This window comes from Lontra canadensis, unplaced genomic scaffold (genome assembly GCF_010015895.1).
Source record: "Lontra canadensis isolate GAN:19392208 unplaced genomic scaffold, GSC_riverotter_1.0 scaffold21, whole genome shotgun sequence".
In the NCBI taxonomy this organism is placed as follows: Eukaryota; Metazoa; Chordata; class Mammalia; order Carnivora; family Mustelidae; genus Lontra; species Lontra canadensis.
Window position 1 is genome coordinate 15263428 of NW_022631015.1, and position 25279 is coordinate 15288706.

The window sequence follows — 25279 nt, forward strand, 5'->3', positions numbered from 1 at the left end:
CAAGCATAGTTTCCATGGGCTGTCAGCTGTGGCTTCTGCTGTGAATTATATTATGTTAGTGTTACTGACCATTCAAAAGGTTCAGATACCAATGTGCTTCAAGTGTGTGTGTGTGTGTGTGTGTGTGTGTGTGTGTGTAAGGGGGAAGGCTGTACCGTGTTGAAGGGTGAAGAAATGGAGGGAAGAAGAGAATCAGAAGCAGTGGTTTTGTTCTTATACCCTAAGACCTTCTGAATTTACCTTCACCCCTGGTCTGTTTCTGCTTAGCCCTTAATCAAAGCCCACTTGAGAAGCCCAGCACAGAGACGTTATTTGCAATACAGGCTTGGGTGTGACCTCATGCCTGGTCCTTGTGGAGTGTGGATCGGTGACATGTCAGGTATGATACCAATCTCCAAAGCTCTTGATAAAGGAGCATGGTCTCCCAGAAAACCAGCTCCAGAAATTCTAGGTCATTGGTACCACTCGACTCTTAGACAATACAATGTTAGTCTATCTCTTAGGAATTTTTCTGTGTTGGGAGTTAGAACCTTTACATGAGGTCCTTGTATGGACAGGTGACTTTTGTTATCACTAGAGCACTGAGAAGTACAGCAGGATTATTTGGAGGTGCAAAGGACCTCTAAAGGAGTCTAGGTGGGTGTGGGTGATTCAAGGAGTCATGCTGACTCTTACAGGAGTAGGGTTTTGTGCCTGAGAATAGAGCAGGTATGATGGAACTTTCCAGAAGGAGAGGGAAACGACGGTGTGAAGTAAGCTTCTGTCCCTGTTCTAAGAGAAAGACAGTGGTCAAGAAGCCAAGAGGAGAGGTCCTATCCCCAGGGCAAAGGAACAAGTTCAAGGGAAAGATGTTTTTCCCTTAAGATAGCGTATGTAACAATAAGTATAAAGTCCCCCTCAACCACTATACTATATCCCAGGGGCAGATCCTTGACAGGTTTAGGGTTTTTTTCCCCCCTTTTGGGAGAATAACTTTTAAATAACCATATTATACAGTAATTATATTTTACTTTGGTATTTATTTACTAAAAAATCTTTTTTCGCTTTAAAAAAAAATAAGTAATCTCCTCACCTAATGTAGGGCTTGAACTCATAACGCGGAGATCAAGTCACATACTCCTCTGACCGAGCCAGGCAGGCGCCCCATACTTTGTTTTATAATTACAAACTCAAGATCAGACTAGGTTTTCACCAGGGTCCTAACAATTCCATTGGCCCAACTCTGTATGGTTACTTTCATTCTCTCCCTGATAACTTTCATTTCCTTCCCTGAAACTTCAAGAACTTCCTGTGGGGCAGGAAGAGAATGGGGGAAGATCCTTATCATTCCCAGACCTTTGTGTTCAGTGAGCATAGGTCTGTATCTTTCCCATCAGCCTTAGGGGACAGGAGTTCACCGAGAACAGTTGGAGGCTGCAGACAGCCACAAGAAAGTGAAGCTGATTCCTGCCTCTGCGCAGTAAGCAACCTCCTCTGAGGCTAAAAAGCATAAGGCACATAATGTAACTAACATGTGACCTGAAAAAAAATAGCTACGGTTTACCGAGCAAGTAGAGGACATAAATTTGGGTTTATTCCTGTTTCAGCACTCTTTAGTTTTTTTTTTTTAAGTTTTTATTTTAATACCAGGTAGTTAACATACAGTGTTATATGAGTTTCAGGAGCCCCATAGAGTAAGCCAACAATTCAGGGTATATAAATTTTGCGCAAACACACACGCTCACAATTTAATTCTCCTAAAAGGCTGGGACATGACAAGGTTAAAGCTTTTTTCTTCCCTTCTCTTTTAACCTATAAAAAATCTCTAAGGTTTGATGAAATAAAGTGACTCCCCAAGGTCACTCTTAGGGAGAAAGCAGTGAGGGTCAGGTTTTGAACCCAGCCAGGCAGAGAGGGGTCTTGGACTTAGCTTTAGTTAAGATCATGCTAAGTTTTAAAGACTGGTGGCTCAGTGGCCTAAAGCCTCTGCCTTTGGCTCAGGTCATGATCTCAGGGTCTTGGGATCAAGTCCCGCATCCGTTCTCTGCTCAGCAGAGAACCTGCTTCCCTTCCTCTCTCTCTGCCTGCCCTTCTGCCTACTTGTGATCTCTGTCAAATAAATAAATACAAATTTTTTTAAAAAGACTAAGCGATTTATATTTAACTTTAAGGCCACCATGGGCAAGTCATTGCCTTAATGTGACCCTCGTTTGCCTGATCTGCCAAGTGGCTCCCTCTTCAGTGGGTTGGTCTGAGTGACTGAGAAGGGGCAGAGCAAGCATTTAAGCGTATCTGTAACCTATACTTAGGCTCCTCACAGGCAGGTCAACAAGTGAATTAAAAATAAAGAGACTTGGGGAGATGGAGAAGAGAAGTGAGTTGGGGGAAATTGGAGGGGGAGAGGAACCATGAGAAACCGGACTCAGAAACAAACTGAGGGTTTTGGAGGGGAGGGGGTGGGAGGTTGGGGGAGCCTGGTGGTGGGTATTATGGAGGGCACAGATTGCATGGAGCACTGGGTGTGGTGCATAAACAATGAATTCTGGAATACTGAAAAGAAATAAAAAAAAATAATAAAAAAACATAAACTGACATGACAGGTAACCTTCAGAGAGGACTCGGGTCCCTCAACCTCCAGGATCCGCGTTGCCTATACACTTCCCTGCTTTTATTCCAACAAACACACCCTTGAAATCCAAAGGGGGATACAGAAATTGTGTCCTCCCCACTGCTGCCAAACAGATTGACCTGCCCACACACTTTCCCCGGGGTTCAGTCTTTGGCCTGCCCCAGGTCTGACTCAGCACTTGACCGGCACACTGGGTTTGAAATTAGAAAAAGAAACAAAACCTCCCGGGGGGCGGCCTTTTCCCTCGGGTCATTCGCCAAGTCTCCTCCCTGGTGGGGTGGAGGGGGGAACCTCGGTGTCCCCCGCGACGGTGCGCATTCCGCCTTCCTCCGCGACCGCCGCCAATTCGGCCACCACAACGAGCCAAGGCTTGTAAGCGGGAGAGAGGGGGGAGGTTTGTTAAAAATGTCACGCTGGCAGACATCAGAGGCACCGGGCTGTGCCTACCCCGCCGGACCCTCCAGGCTCCTCATCCCTCTCCACCACCGCCCCAGCGCTGGGAGCTGAAGCCGGGAAAGGCGGGCGGAGCGCCGCGGCAGGATCCCCCGCCCCCAGAGCAGCGCGCGCGCCCCACCGGCTCCGGAGCAGCCACCCTCAAGGCTGCCCCGCCCCCGCACGCCGAGCCCCGCCTCCCGCCCCGCCCCGCCCCGCCCCCGCCCCGCCCCCCGCACGCCCCGCCCCGCGCCTCCCACGCCCGGGCACCGCCCCCCCCCAGCCCGCCGGGCGCCGGCGCTGCAGGAAGGAGCGGCCAGCCCTAGCCGCGCGGGCCTCAGCGCGCAGATCCGCACCATGCCCCGCATAGATGCAGACCTCAAGCTGGACTTCAAGGATGTCCTGCTGCGACCCAAGCGGAGCAGCCTCCGGAGCCGCGCCGAGGTGGGGTCCTCCGAAAGCCGCAGTGGGGTGGGATTTGTTTTCCGGGTGGCTCGCGAGAGGCCGGTGGAAGGAGGCGGGATGTGCTAACCTTGCCGGCTTTTCCGTGTGTCTGTGTTGTTGGATGGGATGCTGACCCTCCCCCTCCCTCCCGGGCCCTCCCCACCTGCTGAGAAAGGGGGAAGCCAGCTGGTTCTCGGCCAGGACTTGAGGGACCCTGCTCTTGCTGCGGTGTAAAATTATAAGTAGGTCCGGTCGGGTGGGCAGGAGGGGAAGTCCACAGTAGACCAAACCACAGAGGAAGAAAGATCAAGTGGCCAACTGATTTGGGGGTGGTGGTGGTTGGGGGGGTGCATAGAGGAAGGAATTGACCCAGTGGAGCCCAGGTGTGGAGGGAGAAGACAAATGACTGGACAGCTTTGTGATTTTGGCACTGTCTCTCGGTGCGGAGAACTGCCCCTCGCTGCTCTGCCATCAGTTCCAGCGAGGGAATTTTTTATTTTTTATTTTTTATTTTTTTTTTGATGTCCGAATAAACAAGCTCCAGGGCGGCAAAAGTTCAGGGTTTACTTCCCACGTTTCAGTGACCTTGCCAGGAGTGAGGCTGGGGACTCGTTCCGGTGGCACCCCACTTACTGGGCAGCTGCAGTCCAGCCCAGTTCTAGTATCAGCTGTTCTGGTATCAGGTCCAGCGAGGGAATTTTTTTTTTTTTTTTAAGTGTCTGAGAAAACGGGCTCCAGGGTTGCAAAAGTTCAGGGTTTACTTTCCACTTTTCATTGACCTTGCTGGGAGTGAGCTGGGGACTCTTTCCTGGTGGCACCCCGCTTACTGGACAGCTGCAGTCCTGCCCAGTTCTAAGGAAGCAGAAAGGTCTGGGGTATGGGGGTGGGAGGCAAACAGGGACACCCTGGATAGTTTGGCTGGTTCTGTGTCATGGAGATCAAAGACTGAGGAACAGGTGGATCCTGGGCTGGCAGTAGCCCCCTGGGAGAGGGCGAGTGGTAGCCCTGCTGGGGATGAGGAAGGTGAAAGTTTGAAGGATAAACTAGTTGCTCAGATAAGCAGAGTCCTCCCGGGCAAGAGGGTGTGCTGGTGACCATGGCTTTGCCTGGTCTTTTTAAGAGCTGGAGAAGGAGGTGAGGAAATGACCCCATCTGGAGGCTGGGCCGCGGGAGTAAACAGGAGGAAGCAGAGCCAGCACAGTCTTCCAAACGCTCCGCTCTACAAGATCATAAATAAATTCCCTTGCAAGGAACTCGGCTGCCCGCCTGCGCCCAGGCCTGACTGCAGTGCCTGGCGTTGCCAGCCGAGGGCTGGTTTGGTTTGAGGAGGCGTCTTCTAGCCAGTGACCAGAACAAGTCACCATCTCAAGCAGGAGGGGTAGCGGCTGGACCCAGAGAGGGTGAGACAGGACAGGTCCGCAAGAGGTCAGGAATGGTTAACCCTCATCCTGTCCTTCATCACGTCCTTAAAGGCCCTAGGACCCTTGAAAAAACAATAAAAAGTTTGGGTGGCAGGTAGGCTGTACCTAAGGCCAGAACAAGACAAGACGTGGGGATTCTGGGCAGACGAGTAATAATGTGGTGGGGGCCTCAATATTCTTTCAGTATTTGTTCAAAATTCACTTAGGAGAGAGAAACTTAATTTTAAGAAAAATGATGTGCTTAAAACAATGATAAATCATATGTATTTTCTGAGCCGGGAAGCATCTCGAGAAGGTAAAACATTTAGAATTTATGTAATAGAGTGAATTTTTCTTTTCCAGAGGTTACTATGATGTCATACATCATTTGCTTTCATACTTTGGGCTGATTGAAACTATTCATGTCCCAACTTCCAGTGGCACCTTCCGTCTCCATGTACACATTACAGTGAGAACTCTGTGCCCTTGAGAAATGTTTTCATATTTCCGTTTTTATGGGCACTTGCCAGCTCCGTGCCTGGAAAACAGAGTTAACTGGAATCACCTTTCCAGTTGGTTCCTCTAACCGTGTAGGTGCCTGGCTGGTTGCTTCCCATAGTCTGCCTGCTTCGGTGATGTCAGAGGGATCTAGCTAGCCCTGGATCTGAGTAGGCTTCTAATCAGTGTTTGCTCTGTTTGTTGTGGATGCCTGAAATTTCTCAGAGGGCGATGATCAAAACTTTTCATTGTGCAATCAGATAAAAGTCTAGAACGCTTGTCCCTGGACAGAGGTAATAACCTGCATGCAAAAATGGTAAGGCAGCCTTTGAGCTGAACCAGAGAGCTGAGCAGCGTGGAGCTGGGAGAGAGAAAACAGCCTGCCAGAGCAGACCTGGCTGGGAAGGGAGTTTTGAGTCTTGACAAGATTTATCACTGCAGCAGTTTTGCTGAGAGCTAGGTCTGCTCATGGATCATCAGGCAGTGAGCAGGAAATGGAGAGAAAGGCAGAGAGGTTTCCCACTTAAACATTCTAGGACTCCTGGAGGGACTTTTCTGCAGGCGTCCTATAAAATGGATTTGAGGTCAGCACCTGGGTACCAGTGGAGGTGGCTCAGGTGGCCTTACTGTGATCGTGCCGGGTAGGAGGTCCTCTCTCAACTGTCTATACAAGCCCCTGGCACGTAAGAATGAAGTCCCACAGGGCTGCAAGGGGGCATTTGGGTCAGCCTTTCAAAAGAAGTCTCATGTTTGTTGATGAAGCAAGAATTTTGTCTTTATCTGACACACTGGGGAGATTGAGTCATTCCTTAACTCCCTGCTCTGTTCTTCAAACCCCATTCCTGACTCTGGTGTCCCACTGGAGCCCTGAACCTAAGGTAAGATTTAAAACAAGAAACAAAAACTTATTAACACAGCCATTACTTTGGGAAGTCCCAACAATGAAGAAATTTGCAGCAGAAAATCGGCCACTTGTCCTAGACAGAGAAGACTCGACACAATGTTAAAACTCACTAGTGATCTTTCTTTCTCTTTCTTTCTTTCTTTCTTCCTTTCTTCCTTTCTTTCCTTTCTTTCCTTTCTTTCTTTTCTTTCTTTTCTTCCTTTCCTTTCTTTCTTTCTTTCTTCCTTTCCTTCCTTCCTTCCTTTCTTTCTTTTCTTTCTTTCTTTCTTATACCAGGGAGAAGCGGATCCAGGGAATTGGGATCCACGCTGGGGGTCCACAGCAGGCTGGCCCACAGGGGATCAGAGCATGGCAGGAGAGAATGTAGGGCTGGGAGCATGCCGACCTGGGTTTTAGTCCAACCTCTGTGCTATTTTAGTGTCTTGGCTCTGTGTTAGTTTCAGGGGCCCTGTGTAACAAAGAAGTTGGGCTTATGCAGTAGAAATTTATCTTCTCAAAGTGCAGGAGGCTAGGAGCCCCAGATCAAAGTATCCACAGGCTGGGTCTTTCTGATCCCTGCAGGAGAGAATCTGTTACATTTCTCTCTCCTCCCTTCTGGTTGTTTACCTGCTGTCTTGAGTGTTCCTTGCCTATAGAGGCATCATTGCTATCTCTGCCTTCCTCTTTACACCCTGTTCTCCCTTCTATATGTCTGTGTCCACATTTTCCTACCTTGCGAACACCAGTCATATGGGGATGGACCCTACCCTCCTGACCCCCTCGTCTTACCTTGATCATCAGCAAAGACCCTATTACAATTCACAGGTACCCCTGGTTTGGCATTTTGGCATCTTTTTTCGAAGACACATTGCAAACCATAACTGCCTCTATAAATTTTACTCTGTAAAATTAGAGGGTGAGGGGTCAGATTGTTCTTAGCGAATCACCTAGGGAGACTCTCACTCCAGAATATACATATTGTCTCCAACACAAAGGCTCTCCCTAGGTTTAGAGCAGCATGAGCGTGTGTATTTTGGAAAGCATCCTGCAATGATTCTGATGTGCGCACAGATGTGTTGGCCTAGCCGCTGGAGTCTTTCCCACCTGTGGAACCCTGGGGCTCTCTGGTCATGCACAGCTACACGAGCTTCTCCAGGTCCAGCCAGCTGGTAGTGAAGCCTGCAGGGGGCAGAACGTTCAGAAAGCTGGGCAGGAGCCCACCCAGCATTGCCCTGAAAGTACAATATCATTCTTACCCCTTGGTCAGACATTAACTTCTTCCCTACTTTTCAGCCTCGAGGACTATAAAGCTGGGAGGGAGTCTCCTATAGACTTACCCTTTACAGGCGAGACAGATCATTTATTTCAGAGCATTGCTTCGATCTAGGCAAAAGAGGCTCCCACCCCACACGACCCTCCTGGTCCCCTCTACCCTTCTCCTCACTGAACGGGACTGGAGGACCAGGCTTATTCTCTAGGTCATTTCAAGGTACTCGGGATCCTGGATTTCCCTTGCTCGGATGACTTCAGGCTAGTTCCAAGGCTGGCAAGGGCTCCAGGTGGGTTTTCCCAAGGACCTGAGATGCTGTTGCTGTGCTCACCTCCGACCTCAGGGAGTGGCCCAGTGGCAGCTGTGTGTGGGCGTGGGTGCGTGTGCGTGGGGAGCTTGGTTTGCAGAACTGGAGTGTCTGTGTGTGCATGTCAGCATTTGTGTGGAGTCCAGGGGCTGGTTCCCCATTATACCATGTCCTGGTACTTTCCAGGTGATTAATGAAATTGTGTTTGTCAGATGGGAGGATAGAACATGGTGTAAAAGTCTTACGCTTCAGGGAGAGCATAAAGGGCGGCAAAAACATGCGTTTTTGAGGTGGACGAGGGGTAGTTTATGACTTTATGTTCCCTTGCAAATCAGGCTGAGTCGAGTGGGAACTTGAAGGTGCTATATTTGGTGCATCGACCAGCTGTGGCAGAGTAAATGCCAAGTTTTGTTCCTGGGAGGCTGGAATATTTAAAATACCTCTCTCGGTGAACAAGTGGTGTATTTGGAGGGGGGGATGTGTGTGTCTTTTTGCCTGTGTGGATGAGGGAAGATAATTAAGATTTTTTGAAATTTTATTTTAATTTTTTATTTTAATTTTAATTTTTATTTAATTAAAATTTTAATTTAATATGTTAATTAAAAAAATTTTAACTCCAGTATAGTGAACATACAGTGTAATATTAGTTTCAGGTGTACATTAGAGTAATTCAGCGATTCCATATGTCACCCGGTGCCCATCACAACAAGTGCCTTCCTTATTCTCCATCACCTGTTTCCCCCCACCCCCTCCCTCTGGGAACGCTGAATGTGTTCTCTAGAATTCAGAGTCTGTTTCTTGGCTTGTCTCTTTTTCTCTCTCTTTTTCCTTTGTTCGTGTGTTGTATTTCTTAAATTCCATATATATGAGTGAAATTATATGGTGTTTGTCTTTCTCTGATTAATGTCACTTGGCATGATACTCTCTAGTTCCATCCATGTCATTGCAAATGGCAAGAGTTCGTTCTTTTTTATGGCCAAGTAATATTCCATTATATATATATACACACACACACACCACATCTTCTCTATCCATTCATTAGTTGGTGGACATGTCGGCTGTTTCCATAATTTGTCTCTTGGAACTAATTCTGCTACAAACATACGGGTGCCTGTATCCCTTTGAATTAGTGTTTTTATATTTTGGGGGGTAAATACCCCGTAGTGCAACTGCTGGGTCCTAGGGCAATTCTATTTTTGAGTTTCTCTGGAACCTCCCTACTGTTTTCCATAGTGGCTATAACAGTTTGCCTTCTCATCAACAGGGCAGGAGGGTTCCTTTTTCTCCACATCCTTGCCAACATCTGTTGTTTCTCACCTTTCTGATTTTAGCCATTCTGACTGGTGTGAGGTGATACCTCCTTGTTGTTTTGCTTTGCTTTTCCCTTATAATGAGCAATGTTGAGCATCTTTTCACGTGTCTGTTGGCCATCTCTGTATCTTCTTTGGAGAAATGTCTACTCAGGTGCTCTGCCCATTTTTAATAGGATTATTCCTTTTGGGGGTGTTGAGTTGTATAAGTTCTTTGTATATTTTGGATCCTAACCCTTTATCGGATATGTCATTTGCAAATATCGTTTCCCATTCCATAGGCTGCGTTTTTGTTTTGTTGATTGTTTTCCTGTGCTGTGCAGAAGCTTTTTTAAAAAGATTTTATTTATTAGGGAGAGAGAGACAGAGCACAAGCAGGGAGAGGGAAAGAGGGAGGGGACAAGAAGACTCCCTGTTGAGCAGGGAGCCCGACGTGGGGCTTGATCCAAGGACACTGTGATCATGACCTGAGCTGAAGGCAGCCGCTTAACCGACTGAGCCACCCAGGTGCCCCAAAGCTTTTTATTTTTATGTAATCCCAGTAGTTTATTCTTCCTTGGGGAAGATCCTTTTAGTTCTCGTTCTTAGAATTAGGGGTTGTGTGGAATCTACCACATGAAGACTAGAAAGAGGGGCAGGAGCCCACTGTCAAGGCTGACCTTTTTCCATGAAGAGCTCTCTATTTTCCATACTGCTGATAGGGTTTGGGGTGCCAGGAAAAACCCATTGTGAGCTCAGCTGGGTGCAGAGTGTAGCAGCCCTCCCCAAGCATCTTGGGAGGAGTATGAGTCATTTGAGACCTAGGATTATTCTGATTATTTTAAGCCCTCAATGCCAGAATGTTAGAGTGCCCTTAACAGCACAGAAAGTTGCAACTAACAGACTCCTTCAGTTAGCTTTCCGAATGTAAATCGAGCTTCCTTCGCTGAAGTAGAGCCAAGAATCCTAATGGAGGAAGTAGAGGAGGGGAGGAGCTGCCCCACATGCTCGGGCGGTGACTACATTTCATTTGCCATCACCTTGGCTTTTAAGGCTGCAGCAGACAAACCTAGGATGTCATTCACCCAGGAAGCCTTCTGGACGCGGAGTTGCAAAGAGAACAAGGGAGGTGTGTGGAAAGGCTAAATGGCCCAGAGTGTCCCTTGGTGTTTTTTGACATGTGATGGCAAAGTGAAAGTTGTCTGAAATGCAAAGGGGTGGGGGGAGGGGAGGTCAACCCTGGTCGGAAATGATTATTGCTGATGTACTCCTGAAGCCGCTATTACTGTGGGGTCGGAGTTATTTCAGAACCTGAAGATGCGCGCCTGTGTGTCTCCCGCCGGTTCTCCTCTGGGGAAGCACCCACTTCCAGGTTGGCCTCGTGCCTGTCAAGGTCCAGCCAAGGGGTCGGACAGTGCTGAACATATAAAACAGGGAATTTAATGCAAGCTATCTGAGCTCCGCTGACATGCCCGATGAGATACTGGGGCGCCAGAGATTGGCAAGAGTGGAAAACCACTTCCAAAGGGGAGGAGTTGATGTTATTGGAGCCCAAGTCCTGGGATCACTCTGCGCAAGCTGGAACCGAGACCATGCAGGCCAAGGCGGAAGAGTTCTGGAAGACATGCCCTGACTACCTACAGCCGCCCCCTTCCCTCGCCTTGTCCCACACTGTCCTTCCGTGTCCTACCCAGTTGCTTCATTGGCTGAACCCAGCCAGAAACCAACCTGGACAGTGGAGCCTTGGGGTGGGGTGGGGTGGGGGAAGGGTGGCCTTCCTGTGGTAAAAGGGGGCCAGAAAAGGGTGGAGAATGGATCCATGAGCCTGCAAGCCTTGGATCTGCTTGGGTTGAAGAAGGGGCTCTGACTCCGCTTGCGCTCAGTGAGTGCCTGGCCCTCGCACGCAGCTTTGGCTGAGCCCGCCATCTTGACTTGGCTCTTGCCCTGGGTTCCTGATAGCTGGCTTAGTCACAAACGCCCTGAAGTTGGGAGTTAGAGGAGAATGGGAGGGCCGGCCCCCCAAATATTTGCACGTCAAAGGAGCAAGCGTTGATGTGTGCAGACCTGTGGTTGCAAGTACTTCCTCTCAGCTCTCTGAGAGATGCTTGGAATCACACCGCAGCAGAGAAGGTTCACAGGTTAAGGGATTAATGGTTTGCGGCTCACTGTGGGGTGAATCTGGTTCTCTCTGACAGTAAGAATGAAAGGGAAAACCGTGCTTGGCAGGGAAGAATGGAGGGAGTTTTTCCAGAAGGGGAATGGTCCCTCTGGTGCTTGAAATTAGGGAAGATAGCATGGATTTGGGTGTTTTGGGTCAGGATGGATCAGGCTGGGGACAGAGTGTGGCAGTGGGTGGGGAGGGAGAGGGGCTACTGAAGGAGACAAACTTCTGGTTCCAAGGTTTGGCTTGAGGGAACACTGTCCAGAGCCTTGTACTGGTGCTTGAGGATCGTGATGAGGCCGGTTCAGCTTTGTCCCTGAATGACAACCTGTCACTTGGTCTCCTGAGGAACTCTCCTATTTTTGGAACACGGGACTCAGCCTCTAAGAGACCAAGGGACCAAGGGACATGCACTTCGTTTTTGTTCTTCCCTTGCTCCAGACTCTTCACAAACCACTTAAATAACAAAGCATTTTCCCTTTTTGCCAACAGGTGGATCTTGAGCGTACCTTTACGTTTCGAAATTCGAAGCAGACCTACTCAGGGATTCCCATCATTGTGGCCAATATGGACACCGTGGGGACATTCGAGATGGCAGTGGTGATGTCCCAGGTAAGATGTCCCAGGGCCTATCCTGGACGTGTTCAGACACAAGGAAGAAGAGAGAAAATTGAGACATTTTGGGTCATTCTCTGCACCCATACTAGTTAGTTCTGGATGCTGGGGGGCGCTTCTTATCTTCCCTTTGCCGCCAGAAGATGGCTGGAGCGTGGACTTCACATTCAGTGAGATGCTGGATCTTCATCCCTTTCTTGCTTGAAAATGCTCCTGAGCATTTGAGAAACTAGAGATCTTATAAAGTTGGACTGCTGTCATCTTATAGAAGAACGACCTTGTCTTTGAAATTAAGGCAGAACTGCTTTGTGGGCGGTCTGTGCAGTAACACTTACTACAAAACATTTATTGAGAACTTAAGTGCCAAACAGTAGATAGAAGGTGTGTAATGTTGTCACAGCCTCTCCGGGTGGGTTCCTTTTACAGAACGGAGGCAGAGACGGAGAGGAGAGGTCCCTTGGCTCAGGACATTTAGTCCAGTAGAGACAGAGCCAAGATTCAAGCTCAGACTGATTCCAGAATAAGGAACTTGCCTCCCAACTCACACTGACCGCTAACAGTCGAAGCTCAAGGTCCCTTCTGGCCACTTACCAGTCTCATGTCCTATAAAGGGAGTAGTTGGTGTCCTGGCATTGGGAGAAATAAAGGAAAAGCCATTTGTGGGCAGGACCTTTGTCCCACAAGCCTGCATCTGAGGTCCAACACATTTTATTCATCCTCGATATGAAATGTTTGCTTCGGATCTGCACAGTGGGTATGTGTCTTCTTGCATCGATAATGCCTGCCAAGTGGAAAGAGAAATCCAATTAGTTGAAAGAGCTTCTCGCTGTGGGACCTCAGGAGGTGTTAGGATTCATTATTAGCCAGTGATTAGAAGGAAGATTTTCAAACCGATGATGAATTCAAAAAATGGAGTAGGGGGTAGTCTGTCTAATTCCGTGATCAGCTATACTCTCTGTCAGCCCACAGCCCCCACCGAGCTTGGGCCCGGAGGCTAATAAATTAATCGGTGAAGAAATCTGTATTTTTTTTTTCTCCTTGTCTTTCCCTTGCTCTGCTCTGTGATCAGCCATTGCTACCAATGAATTATGTATTAGTGTGAAAGTGGGTGGAATCAGGGAGCAAATAAATTGTCCAGATTAATTCCCATATCGAGTTAAGAGTCCATTAAGAAGTGTAAAACTTGCTACGTCCCGCCCATTTTCACAGGAAGGACTCCCCGTCGTTTGAGACCATGGACATTGTAAACACAGTAAAACAGTGTACCCTGAAGCCACGTGCGTGTGTGCTGGGAATTTTCTGCTTCTAGGAGCCACTGATTGAGTGCGAGTTCATAACGGCACGGGACTTTAGAATGGAAAAGTGTAGTTGGGGAAATAGACCCAGAGAAGTTAGGAGAGGGGAAGGAGCCTGAGCTCCGTAGTCAGATTTGAGTTTGATTCTGGCCTTTGCCCCTTTTTGGCCAAGCTGTCTCTAAATTGCTTACGCTCCATTTCTGTCCGCAAAGCTAGTGTGACTGTAGGAAGTTGCTCGAAGTCAGGGAGATGGTATACGAAATGTTGGCACAAAGTGTGTCAGTGTTGGATTGGGTCGGTAGTCATAGGTGTGGGATTACAATTTGTCAAATTCCCTCCCTCAAGAATACCTACCACCTGTTGGGTTTAGCTTTTAGCAAGCCGTGTTTAGACTGTGATCACAAAGGCAAGCTTTCAGGTATGAGTGGAGGTTCTCTTGGGTTGGCGGAACAGCAGTTGGGCCTCAGATGCTCTTTGGGACAGGGCACCTGCTGCCTGCCACTCTGAGCCTGACTCAGGGAGTGGGGCTGGGACTGGGCCCTGGGAACCCTTTGTTGTCCCTCCCAGGCCTCCTGGCAGAGCCTCCTGAGTCCCGGGTCAGGGTTGTCTGATCAGATGAGAACGGAGGACATGGTTGTGTGTTTTTACTGGCGACTCCTTTGTCTGGTCTTGGCTCTCAGCGTATTTAAAGTAAATGAAGCATGAACTGGGTTCCTACACCCATTCTTGTGTGTTGCCGGGTCCCCCCCCCCCCCCGCGGCCCATGCGGGATGGAGAGTGGGCTGGCCTGACTTCCTGTCCTAACAGGAAGTCTGTTTTGTCCCCTAGCACTCCATGTTCACAGCAATTCACAAGCACTACACCTTGGACGACTGGAAGCTCTTCGCGGCTCATCACCCAGAATGTCTGCAGGTAGGACTGCACCCAGTTCTAAGTTACATTTCTTCGTGGCGGGGAGGGGTGAGGGAGAAACACTTCAGGGTGGTCGCAAAGGTTTGAAATGACAGCGAACAGACCTGCAGAGTCACGAGAGAGAGACCCGTGGAAAGCCTGTCGTGGGCCCTGCTCTTGCCCTTCGTCATTGCTGGGAAAATCTGTTCTGGATCCAATTTTAAAAATAATTAGGATATCTCGGATAGGAATATCTGTTTTTTTTTTTTTTTTTTCCCCTCTTGAAAAATTTTGTGTTCCACCCTGAGAGCCTGTGGAAGACCTATGTTTCCTGCAAGGGGTGCCTCAAGTCTGAACAGTCCTCTGACGGGAGGAGAAACATCAAATTAAAACGAGTTGTTTTGGAGTTGAGTAAACACTATGCCCATTAGGAAGGCTGTAATCAGAAAGGTCCTAATGAGCGCTGGCTTGGATATGAAGAAACTGGAGCCCTTCCGCATGACTGGGGGGATGTAAAATAGCACAGCTGTTTTGGCATTTACTTTGGCTCTTACTCAGAACGTCAGATAGCAGAGATGCAACTGGACCCAGCAGTTCCATTTCTGGGTGTAGACCTCGCACACACAGAAGTAGGGGTCCGCACAGAGACTTACACACAAACGTTCGTAGCAGTATTATTCATCCGAGTGGAGAGATAGAAACCATGCATCTGAGTGTCCGTGAGCCGGTGCACAAATGAACAAAATCTGGTCTGTCCACACAACGGAGTATTCAACTGTAAAAGGACATGAAGTCCTGATCCGTGCTACAACATGGATGGCGAACCTTGAAAACATTCTGCCGAGTGAAAAAGCCACGCACGAAAATATGTTTCTGTTTAGGTGAAATGGCAAAAATAGGCCAACCTACAGAGACGAAGCAGAGGAGAGGTTGCCTAAGGCAGGGGGGTGGGAGTTTGAAGGTGAGGGTCCAAGCATGTGGGGGTGACAGTGTTTTTAAAATGGTGATGGCAGGGGCGCCTGGGTGGCTCAGTGGGTTAAGCCTCTGCCTTCGGCTCAGGTCATGATCCCAGGGTCCTGGGATCGAGCCCCGCATCGGGCTCTCTGCTCAGCAGCGAGCCTGCTTCCCTTCCTCTCTCTCTCTCTGCCTGCCTCTCTGCCTACTTCTGATCTCTGTCTATCAAATAAATAAATAAAATCTTTAAAAAAAAAAAAAATGGTGATGGCAGTTACACGACGTTACACAACAAAAAACTATCACGTTGTGTGCTCTAAATGGGTGAATCGTGTGGTACGTAATTATATCTCAGTAAAGCGGTTATTTAAAAAAAAAAAAAGGCAGTTCGAAAATAACAGAAACTCTTATTATTGTGGAACACACCTGACTTGCCACCTGGTATATTTGAGTCGCTCTGAGCCGGTGACAGCAAAGAGGTTTCTGTGGGTTGGAGACGCCCTCCTCTGTGATCACATCGTTTGTGACTGGAAAATGACTTCACTTTATACCACTTGGGAGGTTATGCTTGCTTCTGTTTCTCCTTGGCTGCGCTCTATGTGGACTTTTTTTTTTTAAGATTTTTTTTTTTTTTAATTTATTTGTCAGAGCGAGAGAGAGTGAGCACAGGCAGACAGAGTGGCAGGCAGAGGCAGAAGCAGGCTCCCTGCTGAGCAAGGAGCCCGATGTGGGACTTGATCCCAGGACGCTGGGATCATGACCTGAGCCGAAGGCAGCCGCTTAACCAACTGAGCCACCCAGGCGTCCCTCTATGTGGATTTTGATTGGAGAGAAGGTGGTTTTGGAGATACAGTAATTCTGGCTCAATATCAAGTTCATTTTTTCCATGTCGTCTCAGAATGAACATTAATTGCTTCACCGTCTTTCCTTCCTGGAGGAAGTTTGGCGAGTGATGATTTGGGGGTGGGGGGTGCAATGGGTCATACCTCAGACTCCTGCACAAGAGTTTCTGGCAGTGTGTTTTTAATTAGAACCCGGTCCTTCACTACGAAGCATGATCATTTGACTTGCTACTGTGCCCCTGACCCAATTAAAGGCTAATTTAAAAAGGGGGGAAATGAAAAAGGAAAAAAAGGGGGGGGGGATGTCCAAAACTTGGTAACATTGAGAGAAATGAACCAGTCTTAAGTTCCCTGCCAAACCTGAACAGAAATGAGAGGGAAATGGGAAGGGTGGCAAAGCTCTACTGGGAGGGATGGGTTGGGCCAGCACTGAGCAGACTGGCAGCCAGAGGAGTGAAAACTGATCTGAACACAGAAAACTGGGATAAACATGTATCAAGTTACCAGGCTGTTTCCATTCTGTATCTGTGTTGTGGATACATTGTTGTGATTTTGGAGGAATCACAAAGGGTACTCAGATAGGGCCCCTCTCCCTGTCGGTGGCTCCTGGCTCAGAGAAGTGTCATAAAATAAAAATATTCTTTTTTTTTTTTTTTAAAAGATTTTGTTCATTTATTTGACTGACAGAGATTACAAGTAGGCAGAGAGGCAGGCGGTGGCGGGGGGCAGGCTCCCTGCTGAACAGAGAGCCCGATGCGGGGCTCAATCCCAGGACCCTGGGATCATGACCTGAGCCGAAGGCAGAGGCTTAACCCACTGAGCCACCCAGGTGCCCCTAAAATACCAATATTCTTATAAAAGTTGAGGTGATGACCCTGGGCACAAAACCATGACCTAGTTGCACTCAGGCATCAGTGACTAAAAGCAAATCTTATCTCAAAGAGCAGATTTTCCCAGGAGCAGAGGGGTGGGTTGGAGACCACCGGTGCCATGGAGGTTGGGGAGGAGTGTGTCACTGAAGAGGGTGTGGTGGCTTCAGATGTCAACAGAGGTACCATTGGGAAAAAGCATCTTAGGCCCGTCCATTCCTGTACTTTTTGGCCATTTTGCCCTTTTTGTAGGAACCCTGAGTCTTGTGGTTTTGTGAGTAGGTTACGATTTGCATATTGTGATCGTATTGTATTGAGAGTCAAGATGAAAACAGGTTTTATCAGAGGAGTTTAGACATCCTCCCCGCCTTCTGTTCCCGCTGCCGGCTGCCCAGGGTGACAGCCATGGCGTTGGTGGGAGGATGTCTGTGCTGACTGGCCACCCCTCGTTCTTCCTGCCTCTCTTCTTCTCCAGGAAGAGCAGAATTCGCATCAGCAGCTCGATGGTTTAGGGTTCCACACGGTGGGAGGAAATTAAGGAAAAGCCAAGGACTAAGTTTCCTGTAATTAAAACTCTGTTTACTGGAAAATTCTGTGGTCAAGGACAAGTCTCCTTTCCCTTCCGTGTGGCGTATTTCTTGAGCAGATCCACCGTGTGTGTATTTGGTCTGGGGGAACCTCAAAGACCCACAGCATCTCCCCAGGATAGAGAATGGACGGAGGGAAGGTCTCACTTTTGAATGCCCCGATTCCTCACGTCTTGTGCCTTTTGCTTTATTTTGGGACAGCATGTAGCCGTGAGTTCGGGCAGCGGGAAGAGTGATCTGGAAAAGATGAGCGACATCTTAGAAGCGGTGCCACAAGTCAAGTTCATATGCCTGGATGTGGCCAACGGGTATTCAGAACATTTTGTGGAGTTCGTGAAACTGGTGCGTGCCAGATTTCCAGAACATACCATTATGGTAGGTATGGCGGAACACTGTCTAGATAGAGAAAGCAAAGAGAGGGAGCTGTTCAGTGTGTTGGGGGAGCTTCTTACTGGGACGAGTTGAGATCATTACAAAAATAAAAGGCAGCATCAATGGACGGTCTGCATCCTGGCTCTCCAAAAAAATCTAAAATCCAAATCAGCATCATAGGATGTGGGCTTTTGATCTCTGCTACGTGTCATCAGATGTTTCTTACCATGGGATGCCTTTGTTGTTGTTGTTTTTTAAAGATTTTACTTATTTGTCAGAGAGAGAGACAGAGCACAAGCAGGGGAGAAGCAGGCTCACCGCTGAGTAGGGAGCCCGATGTGGGACTTGGTCCTAGGGCTCAATCCCAGGATCTAGGACCAGGGAGCCCGTGTGGGACTCGATCCCAGGACCTTGGGATCATGACCTGAGCCGAAGGCAGATGCTTAATGACTGAGCCACCCACGTCTGTGTTGTGCCTTACCAAGGAGTTCATATTTAAAAAATGAAAATAGTGTGACTGGGTTTGAGTTTAACCTGTTTGGGTCATCTGTACCCCTCTCCTAACTGGCCAGTAGAACAGTCTCCTGTAACAGTTGAAATCTCGCAGGTGAACAGGAGCCAAAGTAGTCCGCTATTATCTGCAGATCGACTGGAGTATTGTTTGGTCTCCAACCTTTGTTCTTGACTTTTGTGCATTTTCCTATTTATGAACATCTTCACTGGTCAGAATGTTCATTGGCTATTGCCGGGAAAGGCGGGTTTGTAGAAAAAGGGATTAGAAGCTCTTGGGTTAAATTGGGTCTTTTGGAAAGTTTACGTCGTGATGATGTGCGTCTCTCCTGGTCTTAACTAACGTGACATTGATAGATTGGCCACTAGATAATTGATTCGCGTCTCCATTTTTATAAATTCGGAATTTTATTTCTCCCTGCGTTTCATCGTCGTAAGGAAGTTGGGACACAGGAACTGTTTCTGTTAGTGGAGTTAAATCTTCGGTTCATGAGGATTTTTATCACAGAAGTATTTCTGTGCTTTCCAGTCAGATGAGAAGAAAGGATCAAGAGTTGTCCCAAGGGCAGCAGCTGTATGGCGTGAGAAGTTGGATGGGAGACCAAAACATTAATTTTATCCTCCATAATAGCACTGCAGTGTCTTTTTTTTTTAAAGATTCTATTTGTCTGAGAGAGAGAGAGAGAGAGCACGGGCAGGGGGAGGTGCAGAGAGAGAAGCAGACTCCCCGCTGAGCAGAGAGCCCGATGTGGGGTTCGATCCCAGGACCCTGAGATCATGACCTGAGCCGAAGGCAGCCGCTTAACCAGCTGAGCCACCCACGTACCCCTTGTTATTGGTTTGTTTTGTTTTTTTTTATAACAATAATACTGCTTATTGACTACTACCAGGCTTCAGAAGGCTCATGTCAGGTCTTTCTGTTCAGTACAGCATCTCTATAAGGAACGGGAACTGTTGTCCCAAATTTATTTATCCAGGATGAGGAATCTTGGGTCTGATCTCTTCTTAGACCTTGTGGATGGTTCACAAGGCATACCAATACCAACCGGCTAAGAGGGGACTTGAAGCCAGGTTATCTCTATCGGGTACCTGGTGTCCTGAGCCCCTTCTGTCCACAGCCACCTCTGGTAACGTTTTCTCGTGCAGGAGGGAACAGAAAGCATGACTCCCAGGGGAGCAGAAGCCCCCAGCCCCTCAGCTGGGACCTGGTCTCTCTAAACAGTGTTTGGTATTCAGTGTAAATTCTGTGAAACAGTGGATGGCACTAGAAAGAGCATGATGGACAGATGTTGGCCAGGAGTGGAGTCCTTTGTTTATTGCTCGTGGAGGGAAGGAGATCAAGCAGACCCAAGGTTGCTGTTGATGGTCCTCTTATCTGAGGTGAGACGGGCCTAGATCTTTCTAGATGTTTCTAGTGCACCTCTGGTGGGTTAATTGCCCTGGGGATAGAAGTGACTCATAAAGTTGGAAGTTATGCTTTACCTCCTCTGGCATTTTTGGGGTGTAAGAGAGAGTTCTGAAGGGTTAGGAATCAGAAATGACATGGATTGGGTGAGGCCACTCAGTGGTTCCACTTCCTTTTTCTCTGGTAATTCTTGCATTACATTGTGAAATAGGACATGCGTACAGAAGAGTGCTTGGAACATTCATGTTTAATAAATGGTCCTAAGATAAATGGTCTTTCCAGGACACCTACACTCAGAAGCCCTCCTCCCATCCAAGATGAAAGTCCCACCTTGAATCTAGCCATCATTTTCTTCCTTGTGTGTCTCTGGTTTCACCACTGCTCATGCTTTCTAGTTTTCTTTTTAATAAATATTTCATTTATGTATTTTAGAGAGTGGAGGGGAGAGTGAACATTAGAGAGAGATCCAGTGGGAGGAGAGGCAGGAGGGAGATGGAGAAGCAGACTCCCTGCTGAGCAGGGAGCCTGATGCGGGACTCGATCCCAGGACCCTGAGAGCTTGACCTGAGCCCACACCCAAGAGCTGGATGCCCAACCAACTACCCCAGGAATGAATCATTAATACCGCTGCCTACCTGCCCCACTTGCACCTTCCCCTTGCACTGTGTGGCCGCTGGTCGCCACACCGTTTGAATCGCTAACTTGGTGCCCCTAAGGTTGGTGTGGCCCCAGGAGCCTAGTCATGCTGGGGAAGTCACACAACCTTCTGAGTGTCATTTTCCTCACCTGTGGAAGGGTGGTCGAGGATCATGGCGGCTGGAGAATTACAGGGAGTGGGGGATCAGATGGCGTGATGTGTTGTGTACCATGTGGTATTCACAAAATGTTTGCCGGCTGGTAGTACCATTGAGGACAGGTGCCCTGAGTGCTGAATCACAGAGGGAAGGCTGATGGAGAAGAAGAATGGAAGGTGGGATGGGGGTGGGGAGGGGTTATTCATTTTTGTTTCAAGAAGATGGAGAAAACCTGTACCACTTCTCTCAAAATGGGTAAGTGATAGCGGAAATCAGCGAGAGCCCTGGAACTTTCTCTCACATGCTCCCGACTGTTGGCTGTGAGTTTTATCTCGAAGCTGGGCCTGCCAGGGGCTGAGGGGTGACCCCGCTGTGGAACCCCGGGAGCCCGTGGGTGCATCACCTCTTAGAGATGCAGACCAGGGGACGGGCGGTGCAGGGGACAGAGGTAGGCCGGTAGCTCAAGAGAAGGAGCGTTGTCCCAGAGCTTTGTATGGAGCTTGGGGGTTGCCATGGGGATGAGGCTGGGAGGGAGGGGTTGGTGCAGCATTCCCACGGCCCTCTGGGCAGCTACCACCCGCAAGTGCCTCTTCAGCGTCTGCTGGTTGGCTCTGGGATGTGTTTTCGTTGTTCCTGTTGGTTTCCCCAGTGATGAACGTTGGACTTGGCGAGGTAGCCACATTATTCCTGAGGCGTTCTTTGCTTGCACTGACCCCTGAGATCGGGGCTTCGTTTGGAAACCTCCACTACTCTTAACACCCTTAGTTTTGGAAGTCTAATTTCTCTTATGACTTTTGGATGCATTACCAATATTCTGCAACCGAAAGGTATACAGTACAGGGACTGGGTGTCATCATAATGGCTCTGGTGCCGTGAACAGGAGGGGTGCTCAGAAATGCTCTCAGTTGAGGCTGGTGGTTCTGGGGGTCTGTTTTGGGCTCCCTGCAGGAGCAAGGGCTTATTGCTCCCCATTCCTGTACATTCTGGATTCGTGTGCACACCCCATTTCCTGGAAGCCTTTCCCCTAGGGTGCACCTTGCCACATGGAAGGAGGAGAAAAGCAGGGATTTTTAGAAAACTTTGACAGATGAGGGTCCCGTAGAAGGTGCTGGCTGCTCCGACAGTGTAGTAAGTCCCAGAGCCATTTGTCTGGTGGCTTCCAGAGAGGAAGGAAACAGATGTGTTCCAGGTGCTGTAGAAAAAGGCCCTATTGGGGTGGGTGGGATACTTCTGATGATGTCTAGTCTTTGAGCATGGGTAACAGTGCCTGCTTTTACTGACGTGAAACTCCGTTTTAGCTCGAGGAACTTTCTGAGGCTCACACAGCCACTAAGAGGTGGTCCTGGGGTTCAGAGCCAGGTTGCCTGCCCCCACGGCCCGTGATCTTCTATTACACTACACAGCAGCCAGCTGCTGGGACACAGGTGTCCCTGTGTAGCGTCTGACAAGCAGCTTTGCACTGGTGGCTTTTCCTCACTTGGTCGTGAAGAGGTAGGTCTGTGACATCTGTTGAGGGCAGACTAGAGGCCTAGCTCCACGCCGCTGGGGTAGGCCACGTTGGCCACGGTTGACTGATTCCCAGGTAGCCGTGGACACGGCCTCAGCATTTCCGCACATGGCCAGTGACTCAGTCTCCTGCTGGCGTTCCTTCTCCAGCACTCATGATCAGGCAAGTTTCAGGGCCACAGGGGGACACAACCTGCTCCAGCCCTCTTCCCAGGGAGGCAGACGTTCTTTAGAATTCCCTGCAGGCTGTCAGGCATGGGCGACCTCCCTCGTGGAGCGTGGAACGTGCCTCACTGAGGGACAGGACGTGGTTATGGCAGACAGCGCCCCTGAGTTGCCTGGGTTTCCTGGCTTTACCCTCCTGGCACTGGTGTGAGCTGGAACTGTGCTAGAAGCCGTGAAGGGCCTCATATCCAGGTGGTATGTGGGTCTCTGAGAGTCCCGTAGTAAACGGAGTTTAATGTGCCATAAAAGATGGTTATCGCCTTGATAGCTTCTGCTACTTCCTGCTTCCATGGGTGGCATCGGGACAGTTCCGTGTGCTTAGGAGAAGGTACTAGCATTAGCACACCACCACTTTTTTTTTTTTTTAGGATTTTATTTATTTATTTGACAGAGAGAGAGAGTACAAGCAGGGGGGAGCAGCAGGGGGAGAGGGAGAACCAGGCTCTCCGCTGAGCAGGGAGCCTGATGCAGGGCTCGATCCCAGGACCCTGAGATCATGACCCGAGCCAAAGGTAGAGGCTTAACCGACTGAGCCACCCAGGCATCCTCAGTGCGTCCACCTGACATCAGGAGTTGGCACACTGTGGCCCCCAGGCCAGATCTGTCCTGCTGCTGTCTGCTGGCCCTTGTCTCCCATCATTCTAGAGAAAGGATTTTTCTTGGCACGGGTCCTCGGAAGAGCCGGGAAAAAATGGGTAGAGAAGATACTGATGTATAGGTCCTGAATTTCAGTTTGGGATGATGAAAAGTGGTGGGGATGGATGGTCGTGACGGCTGCATGACCGTGCCCCTGAATTGTCCACTTAAAAAAATCACTAAAAACGATGCATTTTATGTCATGGATATTTGACCACAATTAAGTTTAAGAAAAAAGAAGTGAGCAAAACAAACAAACAAACAAACAAACAATATATAGAAAGCATTCTTAAGTGGAGGGACTAACATTTTATTGAGCACCAAACTGAGAGCTGGGCTTTGTACTAGGAACTGAATAGAACTTTCTATGTAAACCCTATCTTGACAACACCAAGTGGGTGTGGTTCGTCCTACTTTCTAGCAGGAGAATTGGATCCTCTTAGTTCTTCCTTCATTGCCTGGATGTAAGGGTCTGCCTATGGACCCCGGGGCTTTTTGAACCATCTTGTCTTAGATGTCTGGGTCTAAAGGAAAGCTGGCAACATTGGGGCAAAACGGTCTTGGTTTTGGTTTTGGCCCAGGGGAACCTCTTTAAACCTGTTGCCTTTTTTTTTTCTTTTTTTCTTTTTTTCCTCTTCCTTTCTTCTTGGTTTTTTTTTTTTTTTTCTTTTTTTTTCTTTTCCCTGGGCCCCCATGCCTCTCCTTGACCTTGAACTGGTGGTGGTTGCCAGCAGAGCATGGGAGTGCGGGCCCTGGAGGGGGCTCCACATTCCTGCCTGTCTCGGTACCCCCTGCTCCCCGGGAGGGTCCAGAATTTGCAGTTGGTCACAGACGCCTGGGAAACGAGCGTGTGCTGCATTTGTGGCCACGTTCCGGCCGTGCTATCTGCACCAGCCAGGAAGCTGCATTGGGCCCAGATAGGCTGGATCCTGCTTATCACCCAGGCCAGCCACATGTGCCGGCATCCCTCCTACATTCCCGCTGAATCAGCCCCGAATCACCCCATGCGCTGTTTCCTGGGTGGGGCCTGAGGCCAAGCTGGGGCCTGATCACGTCCTATCGTCCTTCTCACGTCTGATTTTGCCTTTCCCTTTCTCCCTTAGTGTTTGCCTTTCTTGGTTTCCACTTTGATGAGATGGCTTTTTACTCCTGCATGTGGCAGGTCAGCCTTCCTGCCTCTGTCTTCCGCATTCTTTTTGAGTTGTCCTCGTGCCAGAGGTGCTTCCTGCTCACTCTGGGTTTTCCTGTCCAACAGCTTTTCTGCAGTGACCGATCGCCTTCCAGCCACTGGTTAAGGAGCTCCACGGGTGGTCGAGGGGGAATGGGGACACCCGTGCAAGCCTCCGGGGTTACCAGAAAGAGTTATGCTTTAAACTTACTTTGAGGGCGCCCGGGTGGCTCAGTTGGTTAAGCGTGTGCCTTCAGCTCAGGTCACGATCCCGGAGTCCTGGGATCGAGCCCCGCATCTGGCTTCTTGCTCAGCGGGGAGTCTGCGTCTCCCTCTGCACCTGCATCTTCCCCGTTTATGCTCCCTCTCTCTCGAATAAATACAGACGATTTCTAAAAAAAATAAATTTACTTTGCGTCTGTGTGGTTGGACCTGGTACATCCGTCATGAACTGGCTTGAATTTATTTTGTGTAAAGTAGGCCCTTTAGAAAATCAAATGATTTGTTGACAGCACCAGATCAGGGGTAGAAAATATCCACACTGAAAGCGAAACTATGGAGGGAGCTGAAAGTAACTTCTTCTGAGTTTATGTATGTGTGTATTTTCATTTTATAATTATGTTTTTATTTTTAAAATTAAAAAAAAAAGTTTTATTTTTTAGTAAGACCAGCTGTGAGGGAGACTTGAGAGCTTGGAGTCTTGTTTCTCAGGTTCCTCTTAACTCCTTGGCTACAAAGTTGATGTTGGTCCTTGTGCTAAAATAAAACAAAACTCAAAACTCAAAACCACCAGACTTCGTTATAAAATTAATGCAGTTCCTGGGGCGCTTGGGTGGCTCAGTCGGTTAAGTGTCTGACTTTTGGTTTCTGCTCAGGCTGTGATCTCAGGGTCCTGGGATCAAGCCCTGCGTCGGACTGTGTGTTCAGCTTGAAGTCTGTTTAGGATTCTTTCTCTCCCTCTGCTCCTCCCGATTGTGATCTCTCTTTCTTTCTTCTTTTTTTTTTTAAAGTTTTATTTATTTATTTGACAGAGATCACAAGTAGGCAGAGAGGCCGTCAGAGAGAGGAGGAAGCAGGCTTCCCGCTGAGCAGAGAGCCTGATGTGGGGCTCGATCCCAGGACCCTGGGATCATGACCTGAGCCAAAGGCAGAGGCTTTAACCCACTGAGCCACCCAGGCGCCCTGCTCTCTCTCTATCTCTCTCAAATAAATAAATCTTTAAAGAAAAAAAAAAAAAGTAATGCTGTTCCTACTCTAGAATCCAGAGAATTTTGCAGAAAAAAATTAAAAGTTGGGTAATTCTTCCGTTTGTACATAA

At 48.7% G+C, this 25279-nt stretch overlaps 1 protein-coding gene across 1 annotated transcript in view; it reads left to right on the forward strand.

The window, feature by feature from the left end:
* Positions 1 to 3322: 3322 nt before the first annotated feature.
* GMPR (guanosine monophosphate reductase) overlaps positions 3323 to 25279 on the forward strand; it is a 42367-nt gene continuing 20410 nt past the window's right edge. Inside the window, exons 1-4 of the mRNA XM_032861607.1 lie at positions 3323 to 3484; positions 11785 to 11904; positions 14031 to 14114; positions 17547 to 17720. Of these exons, the coding sequence (XP_032717498.1) occupies positions 3398 to 3484; positions 11785 to 11904; positions 14031 to 14114; positions 17547 to 17720 (465 nt within the window). The 5' untranslated portion in view covers positions 3323 to 3397. The remainder of the gene's footprint in view (positions 3485 to 11784; positions 11905 to 14030; positions 14115 to 17546; positions 17721 to 25279) is intronic.